Consider the following 24,979-nt stretch of genomic DNA (forward strand, 5'->3'; position numbering starts at 1 on the left):
AGGGATAAATTGTGGCGTATGATGGACTCTATGGGGTTCGAGGAGCCTTTGGTTACTTTGCTCCGCAGGTTGCACACTGCCACAATGGTCAGAATTAGATATGGCCCTGGAGGAGAGAAAAGAAGACCTATATTATCCACCGAAGGCATCCAACAGGGATGTATTTTAGCCCCTTTTCTATTTTTGGTCTATACGAATGGTTTAGAGGGCTTTCTATTAGAAACTGGTGCTGACTTTCCGAAGATAAACGGTAAAAGAATTCCAATGTTGTCATATGCAGATGACACTGTCCTAATGTCCCTTACTCCCAATAGCATGCAGATCTGTCTGAATGCTTTTGATATGTTTATGGGAAAACTAGATCTAGGGGTCAACTTTACTAAATCTTTTGCCATGACTTGCGGCTCGAAAAATGTAAAAATTCGCAAATACAGGGTGAGTAATTCCAATATAGAGAAAGTTGATAACTTCAATTATCTGGGAAACCTGTTTAACAAAAAATTGAACTGGGAACCTTTGTTGTCAGCCCGGGTTCAAAAGGTTACACAGTCAACTGAAGCTCTCTTTCGCTTTGCTAGTAAATTAGGACAACGACGTATAGCTGAAATAACATCTTTATATAATGCTAAATGTGTTTCTGCTCTGACCTATGGTGCTGGTGTTTGGGGGTCACAAAACTGTGAAAAAATACAGATTATGGAGAATAAGTTTCTAAAACGCTTACTATCTGTCCCATCGGGCACATCGAACATATTCTGCCACGGAGAGGCTGGAATTGAGTTTGGAAGCGATATTATTCACGTTGCACCTTTAATATTATGGTCTAAAGTTTGGCAATCTGATGAACTGAAATTAACTAAAGATATCCTCCAAGATTGCCTTAAACTTGAGCATTACAGGGAAATCCCATGGCTACGATATGTCAGGGAGACCTTCTATAAGATAGGGTTGGGAAATATGTTTATAAATCCTGACATGCTTAGTAAGGATGCTAAGGAAATTATTAAAAATGCCTATAGTGTTAATCTGGGTTCTTTAAAGACAAATGATTATGTATCACGTGTACGGGGAAGGCTAATTCGACCCTTTTATTTGTCATATATTATGAACATGCAATGGCGTTTTTATCTTACAAGATTTCGCCTTGGCACTTTACACTTCCTCTTTGCTTTTCCAAAGCAGGGGGGTTGGTGGGAGAAGTTACCTTGTTGCCCTTGTAATAATAAGGTTTCGCAAAATACTCTCCACCTTTTTCTCTTTTGTACTTTGTATAAGGTCCCAAGAAACACCTTTATCAGACCATTACGATTATCTCTTGGAACGTGTTATTACAAAGAAGCTTATGAATTTTTGTTATCTCTGTCAACTGCAAACACCTGTAATGCTGTATTGAATTTTATTAGATCAGCTCTGGTGATCAGAAATAGATATTGAATGTTCAAGGTAATTAGTTTTAAGCTTGTACTGTGGTTTTATTTTAGAATCCTGCAAACATGTATTGTGATTTTATGGTAGATCAACTGTTTTGTTTTTAAATTGATGTATACTTTTATGATTTCCTTGTGGAATCGAAATAAAGTTATTTGAATCGAATCGAGTGGTCAGCTTTTAGTAAATGGTTGAAGAAAATGCACAACTTGTAGGTTTAAGTGTTCACTGCTTCTTGTAGATCTAAAAAAAACAAATTAAAAAACCCACCTATCACACCTTACAGTTTCTCTCAACTGAAATAGTGCCAATCTTTTGGTTTTATTTTACGTGCCAGCAATTCCATCTATAGGTTAAAATAAACATTTTGTATATCACAAACTCATTTTTACACAAACGATGATCTGGTGTCACTTGTTTGAGAAGATAGCTTTCTGGACCCAGTCCTCTGACTTGAATTTTACCTTTCGAATTAACCAGGATCTAAGGCTACTGGTGAAAAAGAGGCATGCTTGTGAACTTTCTCCTATGAATGGAATTACGAAGTTGAAAGTAGACTTTTCTCAAAGCAGTCACTGATGAATCGAGGACAACTGTGAAACAAGAAAGAATCTCACCTCACAAACGCTTTTGGGGTTTAATGTCTAGAATGTTCCCTAGAAATGGTGCTTTCTAGGAAGTGATACGAAAATCCTTCTCCAAGTACAATTGACCTGACAGAGTAGCTTAGCAGTTTGTTGGAGAGGTTCCTGTACTTCTCAGATGCTGCACCCTACAATCGAGTCAGGCTGATACGGATAGATAAAGGCTGAAAGCTTCAATATCTCAGCTCACTGTATCTTTCCCTTCAACTCTGAATTACTGTGGCAAATTATTCTCCTTCAATGTCTCATCTCCTTGATTTCCAATGTCCACTTTCAGTGTAACGAAGTTTAAATAATTATATAAAAAGGAAATCAGTTGTTTAAAATATTACATTATGGAAGTTATCAGTTGTAAGATCAATTTGAAAAAGTTGGGAATGAAAGCTAGGTGGATTGTTTGTCATCCTGTGTCTCTTAATTTAAACATTCTGAAGAAGCTTTTAGTAACATACAGCTCAATATTTTTTAGCAGATACAGTGCTAACTTAGGCCTGAATTGCCATGACAGGCTCAGAGAACTACTGTATAATCATAAGGACGTCCATACCTTTACAGAGAAAAAGTACATTTCTTTGTAGGGCTGATATATAAATAATGGTGAAGAATGAGTTTACTTCTAAGCAGCCACGATAAACTTGGGGCTGGATTAAATCTTGACAGCACAGGTGTTGTACTTGGACTGCAACTGGTTCAGCAGGGCAGGTATACTTTTAATGCGAGAATTATACTTAATAGAAGCGGTGCCATACAGTGACAAAGATAAGTTCTAGAATCACTATCACTGCTCTTATGGAGCCTTACCCTTGAAAGAACAAGCTCAGGGAAAACTAGAAAATTGGTTTATGAAAACTCCGTAGCATACTCTGGAGTCTCCACGCCCCACAGCCTTCTAAGATTAGAACTGGGCCTTCAATTGTTGATTGCTTCAAACCATACTAACATCTTTACCTACTTTTGTGACTGTATAAATCCCAATGAAAATACATTAAAAAATGTTTTTAAAGGAATTAATGTCCACCGAGAAGTAGCCTTTAAATATCCCAAGATTTATCACACTGCTAGACGAGTACAAATTACTGTCAATGACCATACATTTAAATATTGTTAAGTCTGAGCAAAAAATGAATCAAGAAAACTATTTTGACTGCTTAGTTTGTTTTGGACTGAACTAAATTGGCGTATTATACAAATCTATACAGGAAAAAAATAATATTTTGAGTACAAAATTTCACAAACAAGATCTTTCCCATGGTTTAGGTTACTAAAAATCCCTTTACCCCAATCTGAAGAAATGTGATCATCATCTGAGATCAAACAAACGTTGTCGTCTTTATCAATCAAATGATGGCACTATTGAACACATTCTTTGAGTCAGAGTACTTGCACCCTATTTTTCTTAAGAACAGTATCCAAACAACTGGAGAAGCTATGTGGCTGTTTCGAAAGAAACAAAAAAAACAAGAAAAAAAAACACTGCAAAGAAACAATTGGCTGTTCAATGAAGTTTTTTTTACACTTGCTGAGATAATCAAAGAACTGCCCTACAGAGGAAAACACAACTTGACCATACAAGAGGTTCCATTGGCATACTATCATTCTGAGTTACACTTCATAAAACAGACTTGATGAATCATAGCATTAAGTCTGTTTTAAGAAGTGTAACTTAGAATGATAGTATGCTAATGATAAAAAGTGTAACATAAAAGAACGGGGATGTATGTACCCACAAGTACTAATCTAGAGTCATAGCATCAAGTCTGTTTTATGAAGTGTAACTCAGAATGATAGTATGCCAATGGAACAATCTTGATGACTATCACCATGAATATCGTACCCTGTAAAAATGTGGGATGCAATTGATGTCGATCAAGGAGAATTATGATATTATTGGAGCATTACAGAAAAAATTCGCTATCATTGTAAAAACCGAAAGTCTGTTGTACAAACTCCACTGTTATGTTATTTTTGTGGTTGTTAAATCGTCGAAAATGTATTAATAATTGGAAGATGTTATTTCCATCATGAGGCCCTAGGGCAAGCTAGTGAGGTTTAGAAACTAATACTAGAACTATTAGAAACTACAGCAATGGCGGATATAATTAAAAGCGAAATAGATTCTGTAAAGCATGGATTAATTGGATAGGGATACATAATCATTTATTGATTGTGATAAATGTCCGCGATGCTTATGGGCATTTAAGAAACACAATAAAAGGTTCCAGTAGGAGAAAAATTGATAATCAGGTTCTCCGTTTATGGACACTTGAGTCCGTTTCTATTATACTCTTTGTTCTATATACTAGAACCAGGCTCATCAGAAAACTACAAAAATGGCGGACGTTTTTTAGCACGAATGGGCATGAGAAATATTTATCGAAGATGGACACACAATCATCTAAATCCATGGATAAATTGATGTGATGCCCATGGGAAGTTGTAATAAATGATATTCATAATAGAATAATAGGCTGGAAAACCGGAGAAACATTGATATCTAGGTCCCCGTCTTGTGTAGGTTTTAGTCCGTCTTCTATTTTGAACACCATGAAAACTACTATTAAAAAACTACTAAGATGGCGAGACCGGGTGGTAACTGTCACTCGACGAGTCTCAGCTGCAACTTGTTAATAAGTATAATTGAAGTCACGCCGGATATAAATACAGCGTGCAATAGTAGCATTTGATGTTACTCGGGATACCAGGGAGACCGGGAAGGCGGACCGCTACGACTTAATAGGTGAGGCAAACTGAATTCGATGTTTTCTAGAGATGCCTTCTGACAGGTAGCAATGTTAGTAACTGTAGACTACCTTTTTAAGAGGTGAGGCAAACTGAATTCGATGTTTGTTACAGATGCCTTTTGGCAGGTAGCAATGCTAGTAACTGTGGACTACCTCTGATCTCGGTTAGTATCTCTCTGCTCTTTCTGCCACATCACTGAACAAACACAGAGGAAAACTCACAGTGCCTGCTCAAAGGGTGGCATCCAGGAGTATCCCTTCTTAATTTGGGAATTGTCTGTCAGGTGCATGGGCTGTTTCGAACCTGAAATGAAATGAATGAAATGAAAATAAATTTGTTAAGCGCGGTTGCTGCCCACGGGCGTCCAAGCGCTGAGTTGAAGCAGAGATGTGGCGGAGCAGGGGAGAATAGGACTAGGAGGGTTTGGCGAACAGTAGTGTTTTCAGCTTTCTCCGGAATGAGAGCAGGTCAGGGTTGGACCGAAGTGAGAGGGGGAGGGCATTCCAGAGCTTGGCGGTGTTCAACGAGAATAACCTACCCCCGGTCCTGGCTCTCTTCACTCTAGGAACAACTGCCAGGAAAGCCTCCGTAGACCGAAGGTTCCTGTTTGGGTGGGAGGGGATGACAAGGTTGTTATTAATTGCTGATCCCGTTTTCCAAAAGGCCCGATGCGCAATACACAGCGCCTTAAATGCCACTCTTTGCCTCACTGGCAGCCAGTGCAGGCTTTTCAGTCCAGGTTTGGCTGACTGGGTTCGCGGAATCTGAAGTAAGGTACGTGCAGCGCAGTTTTGTACCACCTGCAGCTTCCGGAGGGTCATCTCGGGGGCCCCTACGTATAAAGCATTGTTTGAGTCCAGGCGGGACTGGATGAGGCCTTGTACTGCCACTTTTTTGGCCTCTAGAGGCAGAAGTGGGAGGACCTTCCTCAAGGTTCTCAGAAGGCCAAAACAGGTGGCGGACAACTTGGTAGCCTGGGTGGAGAAGGAGAGCTTTTTGTCTAACCATACTCCCAGGCTCTTAACACTTTCCTTGGGGGTGGGGGGGGCGCCCAAACCGCAGGGCCACAAGGAAGTGAAAGGTACTGGCGGGGCTGGTCCTAGGAGCATGAGCTCTGTTTTTTCTCCGTTCAATTTGAGGGAGGAGTTGGTCATCCACTCTTTGACGTCCTCTAAACATTTCAGCAGGCCTGCCGGGGATTGCCTGTTGTTCTCTTGGGCCAGTGAAACCACTAGCTGAGTGTCGTCGGCGTACGACACGATTTTAATGCCGTACGGTTCGACTACCCCAGCCAGTGGTTTCATGTATACATTAAATAGCACAGGGCTCAGGGAAGAGCCCTGCGGTACTCCGCAGCTGAGAGGTTTGCTGGATGACATAGTATCGCCGTCGAAGATCTGAAAAGATCTGTCAGACAGGAAGGAGTTGAACCACCTTAATGCATCACCCGAAACTCCGATGTCATAGAGACGGTTCAGCAAGGTGGCATAGCTGACCGTATCGAAGGCGGCACTTAGATCAAGGAGGATCACTGCCACTGATCCTCCCTGATCCAGTATCCTTCGAGATTCTTCGCTGACTGCTAATAAGGCGGTTTCAGTCCCATGCTTTGGTCTGAAGCCTGTCTGGGACGTATGTAATAGGGAGTGGTTCTCTAGGAACTGGACCAACTGGGCGTTTATATATTTCTCCAGCACCTTGCTAGCCCAAGGGAGGAGTGAGATGGGGCGGTAGCTGGAGTGATCATCAGGGTCCAGGTTGGGTTTTTTCAACAGCGCCCGCACCATGGCTTGCTTCCAAGCTATGGGGACTGAGCATGCGGATATTGACGAATTTAGAAGTTCCAAGATTACAGGCAAGGTAGCTTCACCTGCCTGCATCAGGACTTCTGGAGGAGCTGGGTCACGTGGAGAGCCCAACTTAACTTGGCGTGCCACTTTGCCAAGGGTGTCAAGGTCCAGAAGGGGGAAGTGGTCAAGAGTTGGCTGGTCTGGGGAGAGGGGGGTTCTAGGGGGGGGTAAATCAGTTGCATCCGGGGTTGAGGCTATTGTTGGGAAGGTAGAGTAGATTTTCAACACCTTATTATGAAAGAATTCCGCCAGCTCATTGCATTGGTCCTGAGTCTTGATCGGGGGGGGGGGGGGGGGGGGGGTTCAGTGATGGCACTGGTGCATTGTTTTATTATGTGGAAGATTTCCTTGGGCTTTGATTTAGCTTCCAGGATTTTGTCAGAGTAGGAAGTTGCCTGGGCCGTAGTTGCCACCTGAGTTGCCACCATCTTGGCATTCCCTACTACTGCTGGGGAAAGATGTAATTACTCATTTCTGCCTGTGGTTTTTGTCACTCATTACGCACAAGGGGTTAATAACTGGGTCTTCTGTTGCTGAATCTGCTGTATGTGACATTAAAACTTGTTGGCACCCAAGGTTCTTAACACAATAAACAAACAAGGACCTGTACCTGAGCCACGAAGGACAGTAACCATCTTAGTGCTCAGCTGCCTGTTTAAATCATAAGCATGACTTACACTGCAAACATGGTACTACCCCCCCCCCCCCCACTTCTTTTTACTATAGGCAAACGTTCAAAATGATTAATTTATTAGCACACTTTTGCGCAATTGAAGCTTCCTAATGTAATTAAGAATAGATTCACTATAGACTCCTATATGATTTTGCCAACCTACTATAACCGATAACAGCACTATATTTGGTCATTTCTCTCATAAGCGTAAAGCCTTCCACATCCATTTGGCTACAGTGAGTTTTCTTTAAGTGAACCTAGCGGTGTATATTTTTGCATGACTTACTATAAGTGATTACAGAAGATCATATGGACTGAGTAAAGTATTCAAGGTCCACTGCTCTGACACCCCACCACACAGTGTTGAACTTACGTGATATACTAGGACACAGCATTTGTGTACTTGCGCCACTAACAATGTCCACTATGTCGGGTTTTTTGGGGAGGGTAGGAGTTTAGGCGATGGCAACAGGGACAGTAGGCTAGCACGGCAACTGAGTAAGAAGGGACTTTGAGGTTACTTTTGCCTCTAGTCTTTAGTTATGGTAAACAGGCTCACATCAATACCACCAACTGTTCCCCCACAATATTGCCACTAAACAGAGCAGTCTAGAATCGCAACAGATGGGGAAGAGGAAGCAGGAACTTAAGAAAGCAGAGGTCCAAGGAAAATCATACTCCAAACCATGAAGAGTGGTGGGGGCAGGAGGTGGTCGGGAGCATTCACAAGCTAATGGTGATGGGGTGGTTAACATCATGCACGCGTCTCAATTTTGGGACTCCCCTAGAGGCAAAAGCAGACGACATGCTCTGCATCCAATGCAAAAGCATATATAGGAAATGGCATGGAATAACAAAGTGAGTCTCAAGTAGCAACAATATGTAAGTCAACTGGTATAATGCACACTCTAGATGGCATAGCACCAAAATCATTTTGCAAAAGAAGGTAGTAAAACTGTACTTTCATATATGCCTTACATAAAAATAAATGTTAAAAAATAAACAGATATTAATGCATCTCCAACACTTTGTTTCCCTAGGGTTTTAAAAGAAACACTGCCTGAATTAGCCTCATGACACCAAGCCAATAAGCGGAGTGAGAGAGGGAGGATACACCAATCTTTAGTTTGATGTAGAGCCTACCACATAATCTGCAGGTGTGTGTCTTGTTCACCAAACATCTGGTGAGAGCCTTAGCTCTCCATTCTGACCTCATAAGAAAATATCTACTGGAAGTTGGCAAGTTGAGCCCTTTTCTCCAGATTTTAGCAGCTATTTAGTAACATGCATAGTGGGTTTTACTCACCACTAATGTCCTAGAGCCTTGGCACTGCTATTCTGTAAATAATTAGCCAAGATGCCCTCTCTATTGTGGACTCTCCAAGGACATCTTGATTCAACAGTTACGTTTTTGGTTCTGTTTATTTATTTATTTATTTTTAGAGTTTTCTATAGCGCGAACTTGAACCGATTAGGTTATCAGAGCGCTTTACATAGCACAAGTTTCGTTACATGTTAACACAGCAGTTTACATAGAATCAGTTACGTTGCACATTTCAATAACTTGAACCGAATAGGTTATCAAAGCGCTTTAAATAAGACAGCATTCGATGTCCAGTGCCCTCCTCCGCCGTGTAGCGGGGGACCACTTCAAGCCCTCCGAAGTCGTCGAGCTGTCGGGACTAGGCTCCTGGAATGTCCAGTGCCCTCCTCCACCGTGTAGTGGGGGACCTCTTCCAGCCCTTCGAAATCGTCGACCTGTCGGGACTAGGCTCCTGGAATTTCAGCTGTCCCTTTACAACTACTTTGTTTGAAGTCATGACGGAGTTACTAGTGAACATAATACAACTAGAGATATAGTATTGCCATATAAGAAGGTAAACATTCTATCCAGAAAATGGTGTAAACACATGAGTGTAAACCCCGGCTATCCACCCGAGAGAGAGACTAGGCAAAGATGGCCGCCCCATATGAGGAGAAGAGACAGTAGTCCTCTTTTTATTATTGTGGCTTTGTGAGCAGGGAGGGCAGTTTCGTTTTCAAGCTAGCCCAGTTCCTGAGTTGCTGTGAGGGAGTCTTATCTTGCAGGGGCCTCGTGGGCATCTGAAGGCACAGGCGGTGATTTATTGCCTTTCTTTTTAGCACCCCGCCATTTTGAACAAAGGGTTGTGTCAAAGTACAAGCGATGGTCAAGAGAAGTATCTTTTTTGTGTAGCAGCCCGTCCGTTAGTGCTCAGTTCCAGATGTATGACCTTTTTTGTGTAGCAGCCCGTCAGTTAGTTAGTGGGGGGGGGGCCTCGTCCACTGCCGCCCCCGAATCTCCGCGGTTTCCTGGTGCATCAAACAGCGTCCCCGAGCCCCTCCACTGCCCTCAAGGCTGTGGGAATCCTCTGATGTGGGGCGGGGGGCAATCGTGAACTGTAGGCACCGGAGACCTGCTCCCAGGGTCCCGGTGGCAGCCGGTGGGGGGGGGGGACGCAGGGGGTCACCCGAGCAGAGGAGGAATCACCGCTCTTGCCTGCAGGGTGCTCTGAGCCCTTGTGCCGCAGCCCCTTCCGTCACACCCGACGGCGCTGTGTGTTTCCCTCTCGTCTCGCTGCTCGACTAGGGACTCCACTCCGATGTTTCCCAGGGCAGCGACTCCACCCTCCCTCCCTCTCACCTCCAGCCTCCGAGGGTCCGATGTAGCGAGGGACAGGTTCAGCCGAGTGAGCTTCTCAGACAAGCAAGGTTCACCGCGGACCTGCGGCAGGCGCCCCACACACGGTTCGGGTGCACAGCGCCCGTCCGACTCGTCCCCGGTCTCCGCTCCTCCTCCCCGCTGCTCTACAGCCCGAGCTGGCAACGGGCGGCCGCCATGTTGGGTCCTCGGCGGGGATCAGGAGCACTCAGCAATCGCCGCTCCACCGGCACAAGCAGCGATCTGGGTAGCCCTGCAGGTGCCCCACACCCTCGCCACAATTATGGAGCGTGTACGTCGCGGGGGGCCTCCCAAGGACGCTGGGCTCCAGGCCGGAGCAGCGTGCTGGCCGGGAGCCGAGACGGTCCACGTCCTTCCCGTCTCGGCTCCTCCTCAACCTTACCCTGTGTACAGTATAAAATGTAAAAGCATATAATGAGGGTCACATCCAGCCTGCACTAAAACTGGGTTTTAGATTAGAGATGCAAAAAACATTTTACGGCCCATAAAAACAAGTAACATCAAATCCTTTATTCATGGGTATTAAGTTGCTGGGATGGCTAGCTTAGACTGTTTCCCAGTATCCATGTCAGTTACTCGTTGCCCATGGTATTAGAAGTGTGTTGATCTACTAACCAACTGAAGGGTACTTTAGTCGAGGGCTTCCTTAAAAGATTTAGCAATTTACTAAGGCACAGCCATGCAGGATCAGCTTCCAGTGAGTGTTCCTCAAAAAGTTTCCTTTCACTGTAAGGTTGACAGAAGACTTATGCCATTGCTTTGAACCATCTGTTCTTTAGGAAGATGTGAACTATTGGTCATATAAAAGCAATCTCTGCAGTGGCCCTTAGCCTTTGTCACCTCTATTTGAACTTCAATAGGCCAAAAATCTGCATAGAAGCAACCACACTGAAAAAGACATTTCATTCATCAACATGCACTTCTGACCTAAATTGTGTGGTCGTGTGAAAACTCCTTTTAGTCATGCCCTCTAGAGAAATGCTTGGAACCCAGGGGGCTTAAGAAGGATTTTTTTTTTTTTTTAAACACAGCATGGCTCCTGCTTGCTCCCTTTATATTACATGGCTGCCTACCAATATGGGTTCCCTGCCCATCAATTAAGCTCTCCAATGTGAGGCTGTTCGCAACATGAAGCACTTTCAATCAATACTGTTATGCTCCAGCGTGTGAAGACATTTATGCGCCACTACTCAATTCTTGCAAGATAAGATTTCGGGAACCTCGCAACACTTATAAGAGACTTTTCTTTGAGTGCTTACAGGACACCTGCAAAATGGATCACCCTCAGAGAGAAAGGCAAAGGCATTTTCTCATTTCAGGACTGGAAGGCCCAAAATATCCGTTACTTGCATGGGTCCAATTGGCTCATTTCCACACCTAAACCTCTCCTGCGGCTGCAAAATCCCCTTTTACCACACAATAATTCATACCAAACTATATTAGATTTAAATGATGTCTTCTCTGACTGGAGTTTGATTCCAGGGTAGACCTCAGCCTTGGCGATACTCAGTAGGCAATCCCAAAAATGGCAGCAAATGGTAGCCACCCTACTTTGGCTAAACAAAGATGGATAGAGTGTTGCTGGAGTAAAGGACTGAGGTCTCTTAATAAAAGATGTTTGTCAGATATGCTAAATCTATGATCAAGGAATTTAGGGCACAGGGTACAACAGACTCCGCATTTAACAACTTGAATGTGGGATAGCGTTAAGAAATTTTGTGGTCAGGCTATTCCTGACCAGTGATCTTGAACTGAATGAATTAGATTTAAACACTACCTTCAAATGAGACAGTCCAAGATCTAATGGCCTGTCCATCTTTTGTCTTGGGGACTGTGGATGGTACAAGGAACTTTAAAAATTCCCAAAACATATCAAGTGGGGTTGAAAATACCACAACTACTGAAAGACCGAGTGCTTGATTTGACAGTGAATGTACCAAGACAAAGAGCTCCACAGCTGTGCGCAGCTAGTGAATGACCCCCTTTGTCTGCCAATAAAATCTCCAAAACTGTGACCACTTACAAGCATTGATCTGGAATTAACTATCAGGACAGCAATGCAAGCTATGAATGACATAACTGAACCTTGTAGGCACCGGGATGTGATTTCTGGGCCACAGTAAGCCTGTGAAGTGATGACTCACTATTCCATTTGAACAAGTTACTTACCTACGGTAACACCCTTTTTGGTAGAGACTTTCGAACCTCAGATTCCTCATCTTTTGAATACTTCCCCAGGTGTCACACTGGATCCGCTAACTTTAGAGCAGTACCTCTGCACACTGGTAGGTGGCGTTGTGTGGCTCTGCACGGATGCTGTTCAGCTCAGGAAATGACATGCAGAGCCATTACAGTCGTCACTCCAGTGAGCAGACATATTTTGCTTTTAAGATTATTAGTCCCCCCCCCCCCCTCCCAGACGCAGAACCCCAACAGCAAATTGGTGTTGATTCCTAGAATTGGGATCTTCTTACTAGACATACTCCAATTCATGGAACGGGGAGAAAGGAGGGTCGGCAAGCACTCTGTGGTTAGATAGTCTCTCTACCAGAAAGAGTTACCAAAGTAAGTAACTTGTTCTTCTGAATGAGATTTATAACCAGATTCCTCGCCGCGTGAATAGATGCAGAGCAATGCCTATTCAGATGTGGGTCTGTGAATTGGCTCAAACAAAAACATCTTGTAGGACCAAGGGGGAAAAAGCCCCTCTTGGTGAACCGGAGTTGCTAGACAGTATTGCTTCATGAATATGTGGAGGGACGCCCATGTAACTGCCAGACAAATATCAAGTGGTAATGCAGTGGTAGCAGCCTTGGCCCTGGTGGAAAGAGCACTTAACCTTTCAAGGGACTTGTTCTTGGCCAAGGCATAGCAGATGTTATTGCAGAGTAAGATCCAGCGAGAAATGGTACTTTTCTGCACGGCTTTGGGTTTTGTCGCTCCCAAGAAGCCCATAAAAACCTAATTGTCCACTCTGTGTTCTCTGGTAGGATTGAGTTAACAGCTCAGCTTTTTTTAGGGTTCCAGGATGTGGAGTAGCTCCTCCTCCTTACAGGGGAGAGGCGCAGCACGGAGCCCCAGCAACGTGATGGTTTGACTGAACGTGGAAAGGCATCACTACTTTTGGAATAATGGATCCTAGAACTGGTTTGTCTAGGAAGAAAGTGGTATATTACGGATTAACACAGAGCTATAACTTGCGCATCTATTGGGCCGATGACTATGGCAAAAAATCATTTGGTCTTGAGGGCTGGAAGCTACAAAGGACAGCTGTGCAGAGGCTCATACGGGGGTGCACTTCAAATATGTGAGGACCAGGTTAATATCCCACTGCAGCGTAACAAAGGGAGAAGGGGAAAACAAATATTGGAGCCCTCTCGAAAAGCATGTCACAACAGGTGACTGAAGTAAAGAGGGCTGATCCGGTAACCGTAAAAAGGCCAAAAGAGCTGAAAGGTACCCTTTAATTGTGGACTGGAGAAGTCCATCTGTCGTGTGCCGCACCAGACAACAAATATGTCCAACAACAAGTTTATACATTTCTTGTGAAGGGCCACCTGACTGACATTTCCCCAGAGGTGGTTGTTATTTTGGTAAAAGTGTTCTGCTGTCGCCACTCAAGCTCAAAACATGAAGGTGGAGATGGAGGAGGTCGAGGTGCAGGGCCCTGTCCTGTTGCTGTGACAGCAAATCCTATTAGCCTGATCAGAGGACAGATGCTCATGTCCAGAAGAGTAACAATGCTATCCTATTTTGTAGCTTCTATACTGGTATCAAAACATGTTTATTTAAAACCATTGTTTTTAGCTAATATTAGGAATTACAATGATGCTTACTTATATCTATGTTCCTAGTATAATTCAAATATGTGTTTTAATGTTGCCTCCTTTACCTGGGAAGCCAAGTAGGTTAGAAAACATCTTTTATGCATTAACCTCTCTTTTGGTATGTTACGTGACTCTCCGATGGCCCAAAACATTTATATACCTACATGTTGAGGTTATGGCCTGGTAGTCTAGCCATAACATTCTATTTTTATGAAGCTACTAGAATGAGCAAGTGAAACTGAAGGTTCGTAGTGCTGCAGTTATTGGTTTGAAAGTTGTGTCTTAATAGGTTTACCACTTTATTATATATTAACATAATGGACCCTAGATTGAGGTCTTTGTTTTTTAGAGTTTAGTGGATAACCAGGAGTCATCATAGCAAGGCCAACTAATCAGCAGCAGATAGGTTTCAAGCAGGTTATTTTTATGCCTCAATCTGCACAGGCACCTTGTGACCCTATAGGTTCGGTTTAAACTTACCAAAGTGCATTAGCACTTTACAGTGAGCTGGCTGGCCTTATATCTTGCCAAGAAAAGTTCATGCTGATTTTTCAGTTGCAACTGATGAGTTTTGAAATAGGTTACAAATCCTGTGACATTCTGTTTTTACTGCCTGCAATTTGTTATTTTAGTTTAAATTCTGTATTTTATATATATTTTGTAATTTATCAAATGAGTTTTAAAATATTGTAATGCATCGTGACAAATTCTGCATCCGATATTAGAGCACTAGGTCAGATGCAACACCTATATGACAAGGTGTTTCATTTATGCATCTTGGGAACTGTTATTTGTACGTTAGCAGTTTTATTTCAAAACTGAATAAAGATTTTAAATCAAATAGAGTCTGACAGAGGCACGCCTTGGAAACTCTAAACCAGAAGTTCCGACCTTGTAGGCGGAGGTGAAGAGATAATGCCTAGGTTCTCCCAATACGTGGAAAAAAAGACTGGTTGTAACTGCCACTCATGATCCACTAGGTGTCGATGGCTGAGTTAGTTCACCATGGCATTCAATGATCCCGTCAGGTGGTTCACCATCAGGAAGATTCCTTTATGATCCAGTCATTACCAGAGGGGAAAACCTTACAGCACAAGGTCCACAACCCCACACTGCAATGTTTGCTGCAATACCACATTGTGAAGGTGTGGCCTGTGAGCACCTGTAACAGCCATCTCTTGGAGGGCAGGAAGGCTTTGAAAGCTCTGCGGATGGCTCGCCGCTCCTAGAAGTAGATGTGAAGCCATGCATCCACCGGAAAAGAGAGGCTGGCTCCTGCCCTCCACCTCTACTAGATGGCCGCCCCATCACAAAAGCAATGAATAGGTCACCACGGTTAGCTCTGGGTGGAGTGGGAGAAGAGTCTGCCACTGACAATTGATGTCGGGCCCGCTGAGACTTCAGATCCCACCACATAGCATGACATGCTTCACCAGAGGAAGCTGTAGGCCATCAGTCCCAGCAGACTCAGTCAACCTAGCTGAAATCCGGGACAGAGGCTGAAAGATCAGGATCACAGCCTGAATGTCCTGCACTCTCCTTTCTGGAGGAAATGTATGAAACCGGACCGTATACAAAATGGCTCAAATTAAAGGAAACAGCTGTGAAGGAGTCAGCTGTGACTTTCGCACATTGATAGTGAACCCCAAGGATGTTAAGAGGTTCACTGTAGTCTGGAGATAGGAAACCACTCTCTGGTGAGCCCGCCTTCAGGAGCCAATCATCAAGGTAGGAAATGTGGGATCCCTGACGTTCGAAGATGTGCTGCCACCACCATCACTTTTGGGAACACCCGAGGGGTGCTGGTAAGACCACAAGGGAGCACAGCAAATGGATAATACTCCTGTCTAAATGCAAACTGCAGGTAACAAAGGTCGGATCAGACGACAGGGATGTGGAAGTATATGTCCTGCAGATCCACCGCCACCATCCAGTCTTCAGGGTTGGGGGCAGACAAGATCTGGGCCAGAGTGAGCATCTTGAATTCGTCCTTCCGGAGGCAGGCTATGAGGGTGCAGGTTTAAAATAGGACATAAGTCCTTATCCTTCTTTGACACCACTAAGTAGCAGAAATAGCAACCATGACCCACTTCCAATGCAGACACCCTGTTGACACCCTGTTAACAGCCCCTATGGCCAAAAGGACTTGCACTTCCTGCCGTAAGTTGGACGGATGGTCCTCCGTCAGTTGTTCTGGGGATGATGGAAGGGGGAGTGACCAGAAAGGGTAGGGCATACCATACTCCTTAAGCACAATTTCCAGGGCCCACCTTTCCGATGTTATGGCCTGCCAGCGAGGTAAAAATCATTGGCTCTTGCCTCCAACTGGGTGACTGTGCTCCACTAACTACAAGCTAAAACTTAGGGAGGTATGGCCATTCGGGGGATGGGTGTATTAGGAAAGGCTTGTGCAGTTAATAGGGCAGGCAACCTAAGGAGCATCCTCCTTTCTTTGAAGCCGTCCAGAGTAGAGCCCACTTTATCTCCAAGAAGGAGAGTCCCGTCAAAGGGCTTGTCCATAACAGACTTCTGTACATCCGAGAGTTGAAAGTTACTGGTTTAATGGCCACCCTTCTTTTCGCAATTGAACATTTTAGTGCAGAGGAGAACTTGGCAAGGATCTTGTTTCAGAAACCCCGGTGAAGCAGAAAGGTAATAAAGTGCCAGGACTGGAATATATGTACCAACAGACTTAATGTTTAAGATTCTGCAGTTCTAGTTAACTTAAATACTATTCTGGTCAGCGAGATGATACCAATCTCTTGGAAAGGGCAAATTGCAGTGCCAAGCTTGAAAGAGAAAAAAAATTAATCAAATTTGCACATCGTCATAAGGAGAAGTCAATCTCATCTGCACAATCAGCATTTAGGTATTTTAGGTAACATGAACAATCCTCACATTGGTTTACAAAAAGTATGCTCAATTGTTGATAGAAGGGTATGCTTGATGGAACACAAAAATAGGATATTTTGGAACAATTTCACCTTCTTTGGGTAGAGCCCTATCCAGTCCCCTTACCCAGGTTCTCTTGCCATCACTGTTACTTTGGACTGGACAAGGTGGTTGAGTTGATTACAGAGTGCCAAACACGTCCAATGTGATTATTGGCTTCAGAGTCTAGAAACCAGATGAAGGGAAGTTGCATGTCTCCACGATTGCAGGCATTTGAAAAAGATGATCTTCTGGCTGCCTGAGGCTTCCAGCTTTTGCTACCGGAAGGCTGGTATGCGGACTTTGGTCTGCATTAATTATGCAGATGGACATTTTGCTGCCTGCACTGCAGTGCCTAATTAAACAGCACTGCAAATGCAGATAGCGAAATGGCTGTGGGGACGCTGGGGAGGGCAGCGGGGACTACTTATCCTCAATGCCCCCTGTCTAAACTAAAATAAGCACACAATCACGCAGGGCAAACGGTAGTGTCCAGTGAGAGTCTAGTTTGTCCCGTCGTGAAATGTCCGTAAATCCAGGTGGACTAAGAATAAGTGCCTCCTTGCGCCAGCATTTCGTGAATCACCAGGACAAAGAAGTGGTCATGCTGGGAAGTCTCGCTAACAAAAGTGAAACCTTAGTCAATGGCACCATCTTGGGCCTTCTGGGAATCCTGTATTAAGCCTTACTTGTGTGACCTAAGAAGGGAGAACTTAACAGCCTGCATGAGAAGCAAGACTACTTGTCAGGAGAAGCTGGTGTGATGCCAGGAAGATTTTCCCAAGGCCTCACCTGACCAGAGAATAAGTAGAAGATTTCTCAATGGGCTGAGGTTGCCAAAGCAGTCACAAGATCATATTCAATAGAACGGACTTGAAGAAGCATGAACTGAAGAACTGCTTCAGTTAGGTAATTTAACAGCAACACTGCTTACCTTGGAACTGTGGAGATTGTGGTCTATATAGCTATAGGTTCTTCGTGCACCTGCCTCTTCCTCACCAAAGTAGTACTAGGAGGCAGTCTGTCACACCCCCACCATGCAGTATAGTCCTGTTGGCCACAGGAGTTCAGGTTTACCAAATGACTTGCGGTCACAAAAGATTCAGTGCTTTAGTTTTATATTTAGATTTGTGTGTAACAAGCCGCCTGTGCTGTCTGGCAGTTGTACTCTACGTTCACTTTGGTTGATTTAACTGAACCAACATGAAAATGGTCATCTGTAAAAAAAAAAAAGGCCCAGTACTGGAGTATATTCTGTTGCCACCAAGGAAATCCTGTTAACCCTACCCATAAGGAAAAAATACTTAGCTTTGGTAACTACATTTCTGGTGGACCCCTACTCTTTCTGCATATTCCTCACCTTCTAAACTATCCTTCTAGGCTTCTAACAGCGCCATATAAGCCCCCATCCCAACCACCTACCTGTGCTACCAGGTGGCAACATGCAGACTCAGCCATGATGGAACTGCAATAAATTAGGCACCAAACGTTGTGCAGGCATCTGTTCCAGATACATTTTCCAGTTACAATTCATCAATTAGACAGCAAAGGGCACCATACTACATAGATGGTGAAGTACGACAATACTAGTTAATATACATTCAATAAAAAAATGTCCAGCTACTCTTCCCTCCTGATTATTATGATAGCATGGTGGAGCATTAGGAAGGCATAAAGCGCAAATTAGAAAGACCTGTATATACAAGTATGTTGTGAGATATATTGACACAGTAGCTGTATGGAAGGGAAGAATAGCCAGCCAATGTACTCGTTTTTTCCACAAAAGTAAGACCCCCATAGCCTAAGCAAAATGTAGAACTTTTTCATCCTACAGGTAAAATATCATCTAAAAGTATCTGAAATACTCAACACAATATTGAAGTGCCCAAAGTGTTCCAATTTTCAATACTAGGTTCTTTTTGATCCTATCCCTGTAGGTGTCCTTCAGTATGGTAAGGTGGCATACAGGTATTTCATTAATAATATAGACCTGTACATTTAGTTCAGGTGAGTGCTCCCAAGTCTGGTACACTACACTTACAAAATGAATCAATCTTGCTAAAATGTCCCTAAAAGATTGTGCTGAATTCTCTAGCAGGAATCAAGTACAGCAGTGCTTTAAAGGCTACCACAAAATCAATCATTGGAGAATAAATAAGTGGGTGCATTAGTAGCAATTTAAAGAAAATGGGTATCTACACCCTGGACGGCTATGCAGTTTTTATGACCCCACAATTCTTTGCCATACAAAGTAGCAGGGGCAGATTTTATTCAATTGGCCTCCAGAAGTGCACGGAGCGTCCACCAAATCTAGTTCAGATTGTTCATTGAAGTTTTAAAGGCTAGTGCTGCCAAGTAGCAGTTTTGGATAGGACAATCCTGGTTTTTTATTTGCATCCACATTACACACCACTTGGTTGCCTTTTTCCACTATATGTTTTGGCCTAAAGGGCAGAATCTGCAAGCAAGATGCTACTGGTTAAAAGGCCAGGACATGTAGACCATTAGATGACACGGGTAATTGGTAATAGCAGCAGCATGGTTATGCTATATTCCTAGATGTGACAGCATCAAAAGAAGAAGCCAACAGAAAAGAAAAAGCTAATAACAATAAAGAAATAGTCAAAATATTGCCCATTCATTCTCTCTGGGACTCAACAAACAAGGACATGTCAAAGTGTGTCAACCACCCACCTGCATATATTTATCCTTAATCTGTTCACAAGTGGAGATACAATTTGAAATGTAAAGGTGAATAAATTCTGGAGGGAGGTCCACAGCTGTAGTGAGCCTGTAATATAAAATAAACACATTAAATCCCATAATAAAAGCACAGTGACAGCAGAAAACAACAAGCACCGGCAAAGCAAATGGGTTTTGCCTCTGCGAAATGTATTGGTGTTGGTAATGTTTTTGCAACATGTTGCACAGCAGCTCCAGCTACTGTGCAACATGTTTTAAAGTTAAAAAAGGACTACAAGGCATCCATGTGATCGCTCTTTAAAAAAAAAAAGAAACTTTAAAGACATGTTGTACAGCAGCCAGCACTGCTGTGCAACATGTCTTATATAAAGCTTCCAAAACCAATAGATTTTGCATAGGTGAAACCTATTGGCTTTGCCAATGTGTGATGTATTTAGGCATGGGGAGATTACGTTATCTGCCTGCAATCGCAAAATCTTGAACTGAGGCTGATGCTAGGGAGAAGATGTAGAGTCCTCTGGGGAAAGGATGCAGAGTAAGGGCCAGAGCTTCCGACTATGGAACTGGCAAACCAGGCTTAAGTCTCGACTCAACATCCTGTGTTTTGGGGCAAATCACTAATGAATGTGTCCCTGTGACAAGTAACTGGTGCTCATGTCAAGTGCTCCAATACCTTCGGGTGGGGGTAGTTCTATAAAAAACTGCAAACATTTTTTTATAAATGTGAAAAGCAGTTTTGTTTAGGCTTGGGGAGATTAAGTGATTTGCCTGTAATCACAAATTGTTGAACTGAGGCTAGGGATGTGATTCTCCTGGCAGGTCGGGAAGATGTTTTATGATCAAGTTCTTTGTACAGAATAACATTGAACACCAGGATAATCATTGACTAATCATACGCAATTCCTGTAGAACCCGCACATATGTTCAGAGAAAAGTAAACAACGGTCATTCGCAGCATGTGCAAAATGAGTGCTTGACATCAACATGTGTGTTGAGTGCAAACATTTTTAGGTCGAGCTATTTGTAGATCTGAACTATTGCAGGGGAAACAACACTCTTGAACAAGCAGATTCCTCCCAATGCATGTTGTCTACTGAAACGTGACACTTCGCCAGGCGCGCGCTTGACCTCACAACCTATCTCCAGTTCCATCCCACTCGCTCGCTCCTCTGCCCGCCCACCCCCATCCGACTTGAAAGCCTCGCACCCCATATGCTCGTTCCCTCCCACCTTCCATGTTTAACCCCTTGCATGCTCAGCTACAGTGCTCCGGTGCTCATGACGAGCTGAGCTCGTCATGGCCATTAGAACGCTCGCACGCTGGGATAATTCCCCTGCTGTGCTGAACGTTCTATTGAAACGGGTGTGGCCGTGACGAGCTCAGCTCGTCATGAGCACAGGAGCACTGTAGCTCATGACGAGCTGAGCTCGTCATGAGCACCGGGGCGCTGTGCGCGCCCCCAGCACAGCAGGAAAATTACCCCAGCAGCCAAGGGGTTAAAGGCATACAAAATGTAAATTAAGACGGATATCCTACCCTGACTTTCAGGACTCTCCAAAACTATGTGTGGTTTGCTGTATTAAGGCATAACATGCCTTAACGGAGGAGATCCACCCCCACGGGGAGCGGCAAGTGCTCAGTGCCCTTCAGAAACCGTATAAAGTGGTTTCTTTCCCAACAACTGCACAGTGGGTATGAAGGACCACGCAGGAAGCAGGAATTAACTCTAGAAAGTTCGGGCCACATTCCACCAGAGGGGCTATGGCATCTAAAGCATCCGCTCTTGGAGCTAGCTCGGAGTATGTTCCAAATGCAGCGGACTGGTCCTTAGACTCTACCTTCATAAGGTTCTACTTCAAACTGGGCCCCTATAGTGGTAAATAAGCTTTACACTAACCTAATTCAATGAAATATTTCCTAGCTTTTGTACCAGAATGTTTCAATTCCATTAAGGACACAGAGGCAAGGATTAGCCCACCATTACTCCACACCATTATTCATTGATCGTCACACACCAAGTCACAGAAAGGATACGAATAATTATGAGTAAGGACTCTACTTTAAGTCATGTTCATATTGTCATGAGCAAACATAAGGAGATGATGGACGGAGCGCTGAAACTTTTCAGAAACTCACCTCCAGTCACAGGTCTGAGTTAAATCTACCATCGCTCTTTAGCTCACTTCGTCACCCCAATTCAGACCCAGCCATCAGCAAATCAGTCTTGATCCTGTGCCTCATGGGAAGAGTCCAGCCTGAACTGCAAAGCCAAGTCTTCCCTGGACCGGAAACAAGCATCCTGGGACCGGTTTCGGGGTAACACCCCTCATCAGCCAGGCTGGCTTGAATCCAGTGGCAAAGTGAGCAAGGGACTCAAGTTGGGGGATACCGTGCCAATGTAGGGCGAACAAAGCAAACACAAGGAGATGATGGACGGAGCGCTGAAACTTTTCAGACACTCACCCCCAGTCACAGATCTGGGTTGAATCCCTCATCGTTCTTTAGCTTACTTCACCACCCCAGTTCAGACACAGCCATATGGAAATCAGTTTTGACTCTGTGCCTCCTGGGAAACAGTCTAGCCTGAACTGGACTGTTCCCATTACACTGACCCCTCTGATGCTATTTCATCAGGGGCCACCCTGAATAGGGACATCGCCTTGGATTGCCTTGGTTGTGACATGAGTATCCGTATCCCGTGGCTTAGGTAGGTTAAGCATATGTGCAATAAGTTGACATTTTTTCCTCGCCTGGTGATATTACTGCAAGGGATAAAAGCGGGTTAAAAAACGCTTTTAGGGACCTTATGAACAGAGAAAGGGAGGAGCCCAAGTTGCGGAAGCACGCTAAGAGAGAATACCGGTTGGTACAAACTACCACCGGCATGGAACCTTACCTGGCAATGGTGCAGATAGGAAGTGACAGGATCCTTCTCACAAGGTGTAGGTTGGGTTTGATCAGGTGTCACACTCTCCTACCCCCCTGGCCCAGTTGGGTCCGAAGGAGATTTTGGTCTGCCCTTGCGATGAGCGATCACTGCAAACTCTGGCACACTGTCTTTTTTTGCAGGTTTTACAACTGTTCTACTAGGAAGTTTTTTATTCCACTTTTGAGGTGCACCCCACATACCAGACATGTCCCTTCCCGTCTGTATTTACAGCTACTCCCAACCCCCGAGGTTTGCTTTGACGTTGCCACCTTTCTTAAACATACCTTACAGCGTGGGAGTTCATTGTTTTAATAAACTGCATTAGCCTTGCATTGTGCATCTGTCTTCAGGTCATACACCCAGATTATCAACGACAAGGTACACGTTACTTCTTGCACTTTATATTTATGGATGTTTTTAGGACTAAGTCATTGAATTGCTGGGCGGCATATAATTTGTTTACTGTTGCATGCTGTTGTTATTTTAACGGTTGTATTTTAATTCCGCATTTTATAGTGTAACTATGCTATTAAAGTTTATTTTATTAACCGAAATAAAGCTGATGATGACGGGTTAATGGACTTCTTCCTTTTCCGGAGGGTTCATGGACAATTAAGTTTTTTGTTGTTAGTTTTAATAGGGCTACTGTATAAAGTGAAGAAAGAACAGCGTAATTCCAGCCTCCGTATCCTTAGTAGAATCGAACCTTTCAGTTACAAAAGCTAGGAAATGTTTAATTCCATGCAATAATGCTTGGAAAAAGAATGAATCTGTGTCTAAATTGTGGTTTAGATAGGACATCTGATGTCATCAAAAAGACTGCATACAATACCCTTTGGTGGTGGTGCAATAGTATCACTACTGGGTTGCTCTTGGGCAGCTCCTGTGTATATTTGCATAATATTCCTTAGTAGTTTAGAAGAAAAGGCCTTCTGATGCTCCTGGGTAAAAATCTTATAAGACACTGTGGTGGTTTAAAGGGCCTCCTGCTCCTTTATCACTCAAGAAGACTCCATAAAATACTCCTCAATGGTAAACACACATTTTTCAGAAGAGTGGCAAGTACACAGAAACAATTTGCCTGGGTAGAATACAATTAATGGTGGACAGACAGATTGGGCACAACTCTCCAACCATAAGCACCTAGGTAATAATGCCAAAAATGACAGTCCTAAGGGGAAAAAGACAAATGGAACAATTAACCATCAATTTAAAATACGATGCCAGGAGTAATGTCCAAATCAAATTTAAGTGCCAGTGCCGAACAACAAAGAGAAAAGAAGTGCAAATCAAATCTTTCTAGGAATAAGCCACCAGTGGTAAACTAAACAAAGAAGACTGATCAGAAAGGCACAAAGTGACTGACAACACATAGAATCTGCCAAACCTTGCTGAGTGAGTGAAAGTAAAAAAGATCCCACAGATTAGCCTGGGAAGGGTTAAAGCCTGCACCCAGACCCGAACAGACAAACTTCTCTCAGCATAATCATACTTATTGGCCAAATCCAGGAAGCCATTCACTGCATATGGAGGGAGAAGGAAAGCCTCAAATTGATAAGGCTCAGTCTCCTTGCATGCAGACAGTGCCAAAGTACTGGGTGAAAGACACAATCATCCTCCTGAGAAAGCGGATCTACTATCAAAAAGAAGAATGAATGAACACAAAGTTCCGACAGATAGGTGTACCGAATCTTCCTCGCTTAGCCCAGATCATTGAGAATACGCTATACTCTTGCACTCCTACAGTGTCCCTGAGATCAGTGGGATCGAAGAGAAAGCACAAACAGATCCCAAGCCCAGCTCAAGCAGAAGGAGTCCTCCAGAGAACCACATAGTGGGAAATCCAGTAAGGTGAACAAATACCATTTCCTGTTTCGAACTATGGCAAAGAGAGCAAATGCAGGGAGGCCCAGCCAGGAGAAGATCATGTTTGCTACCTTGTGGCGTAGTGCCCACTTGTGATCCTTTAAGTACACACTAATCATTGCACGAAGTCTCCTATTCGAAGGGTCCACCGGTTGTGCTGCGTGACCTAGTGACTCCCATGACCAGGCCCAGGAAGACACTCCTTCCTGTCTGTTGAGATAGTGACAAGAGTATAATGTCTAATAATACCAGAGAGCATGACCCAAGGTCGAGAAGAGAAATGCATCCAGAACTAGCAAACAGAGCTTGACTCCAGGACATTGAAAAGCAGACCTAGTGACAGGACTTAAGACTGCTCCTAGTCATCTCCCACAGAGGAGCGTCCCAGCCCAACGAGGAGGCCTATATAGCAGTGGCCAGCTTCTGTCGAGGACAAATGGGACATCCCACCTTGAGGTCTGCAGAACTGAATGGAAGATTTAAAACACAAGTGGGGGGGGCTCTCCTAATACTTGAACCACCAACGTCTGAGACAACACTAGAAGGATTGTATAGCCCAAATGGCATGAGGCCATTAAGCCCAAATGACAGATAACCTTCAGAATCAGCACTTGAGCCTGGCAGAGTATGCAGGATCCTATGGGGCTCAGGAAAAGTCACCACAGAGATAGTTTTCGGCCTTTC

General features: G+C 43.9%; 1 protein-coding gene across 1 annotated transcript in view; it reads right to left on the bottom strand.

The window, feature by feature from the left end:
- The window catches only part of CNOT11 (CCR4-NOT transcription complex subunit 11), a 159,229-nt gene that overhangs the window by 8,055 nt on the left and 126,195 nt on the right, over positions 1–24,979 (bottom strand). Inside the window, exon 6 of the mRNA XM_086934715.1 lies at positions 19,491–19,587. Coding sequence (XP_086790841.1) covers positions 19,491–19,587 — 97 coding nt within the window. The remainder of the gene's footprint in view (positions 1–19,490; positions 19,588–24,979) is intronic.

The sequence above is a fragment of the Lissotriton vulgaris genome, chromosome 8 (genome assembly GCF_964263255.1).
Source record: "Lissotriton vulgaris chromosome 8, aLisVul1.2, whole genome shotgun sequence".
In the NCBI taxonomy this organism is placed as follows: domain Eukaryota; kingdom Metazoa; phylum Chordata; class Amphibia; order Caudata; family Salamandridae; genus Lissotriton; species Lissotriton vulgaris.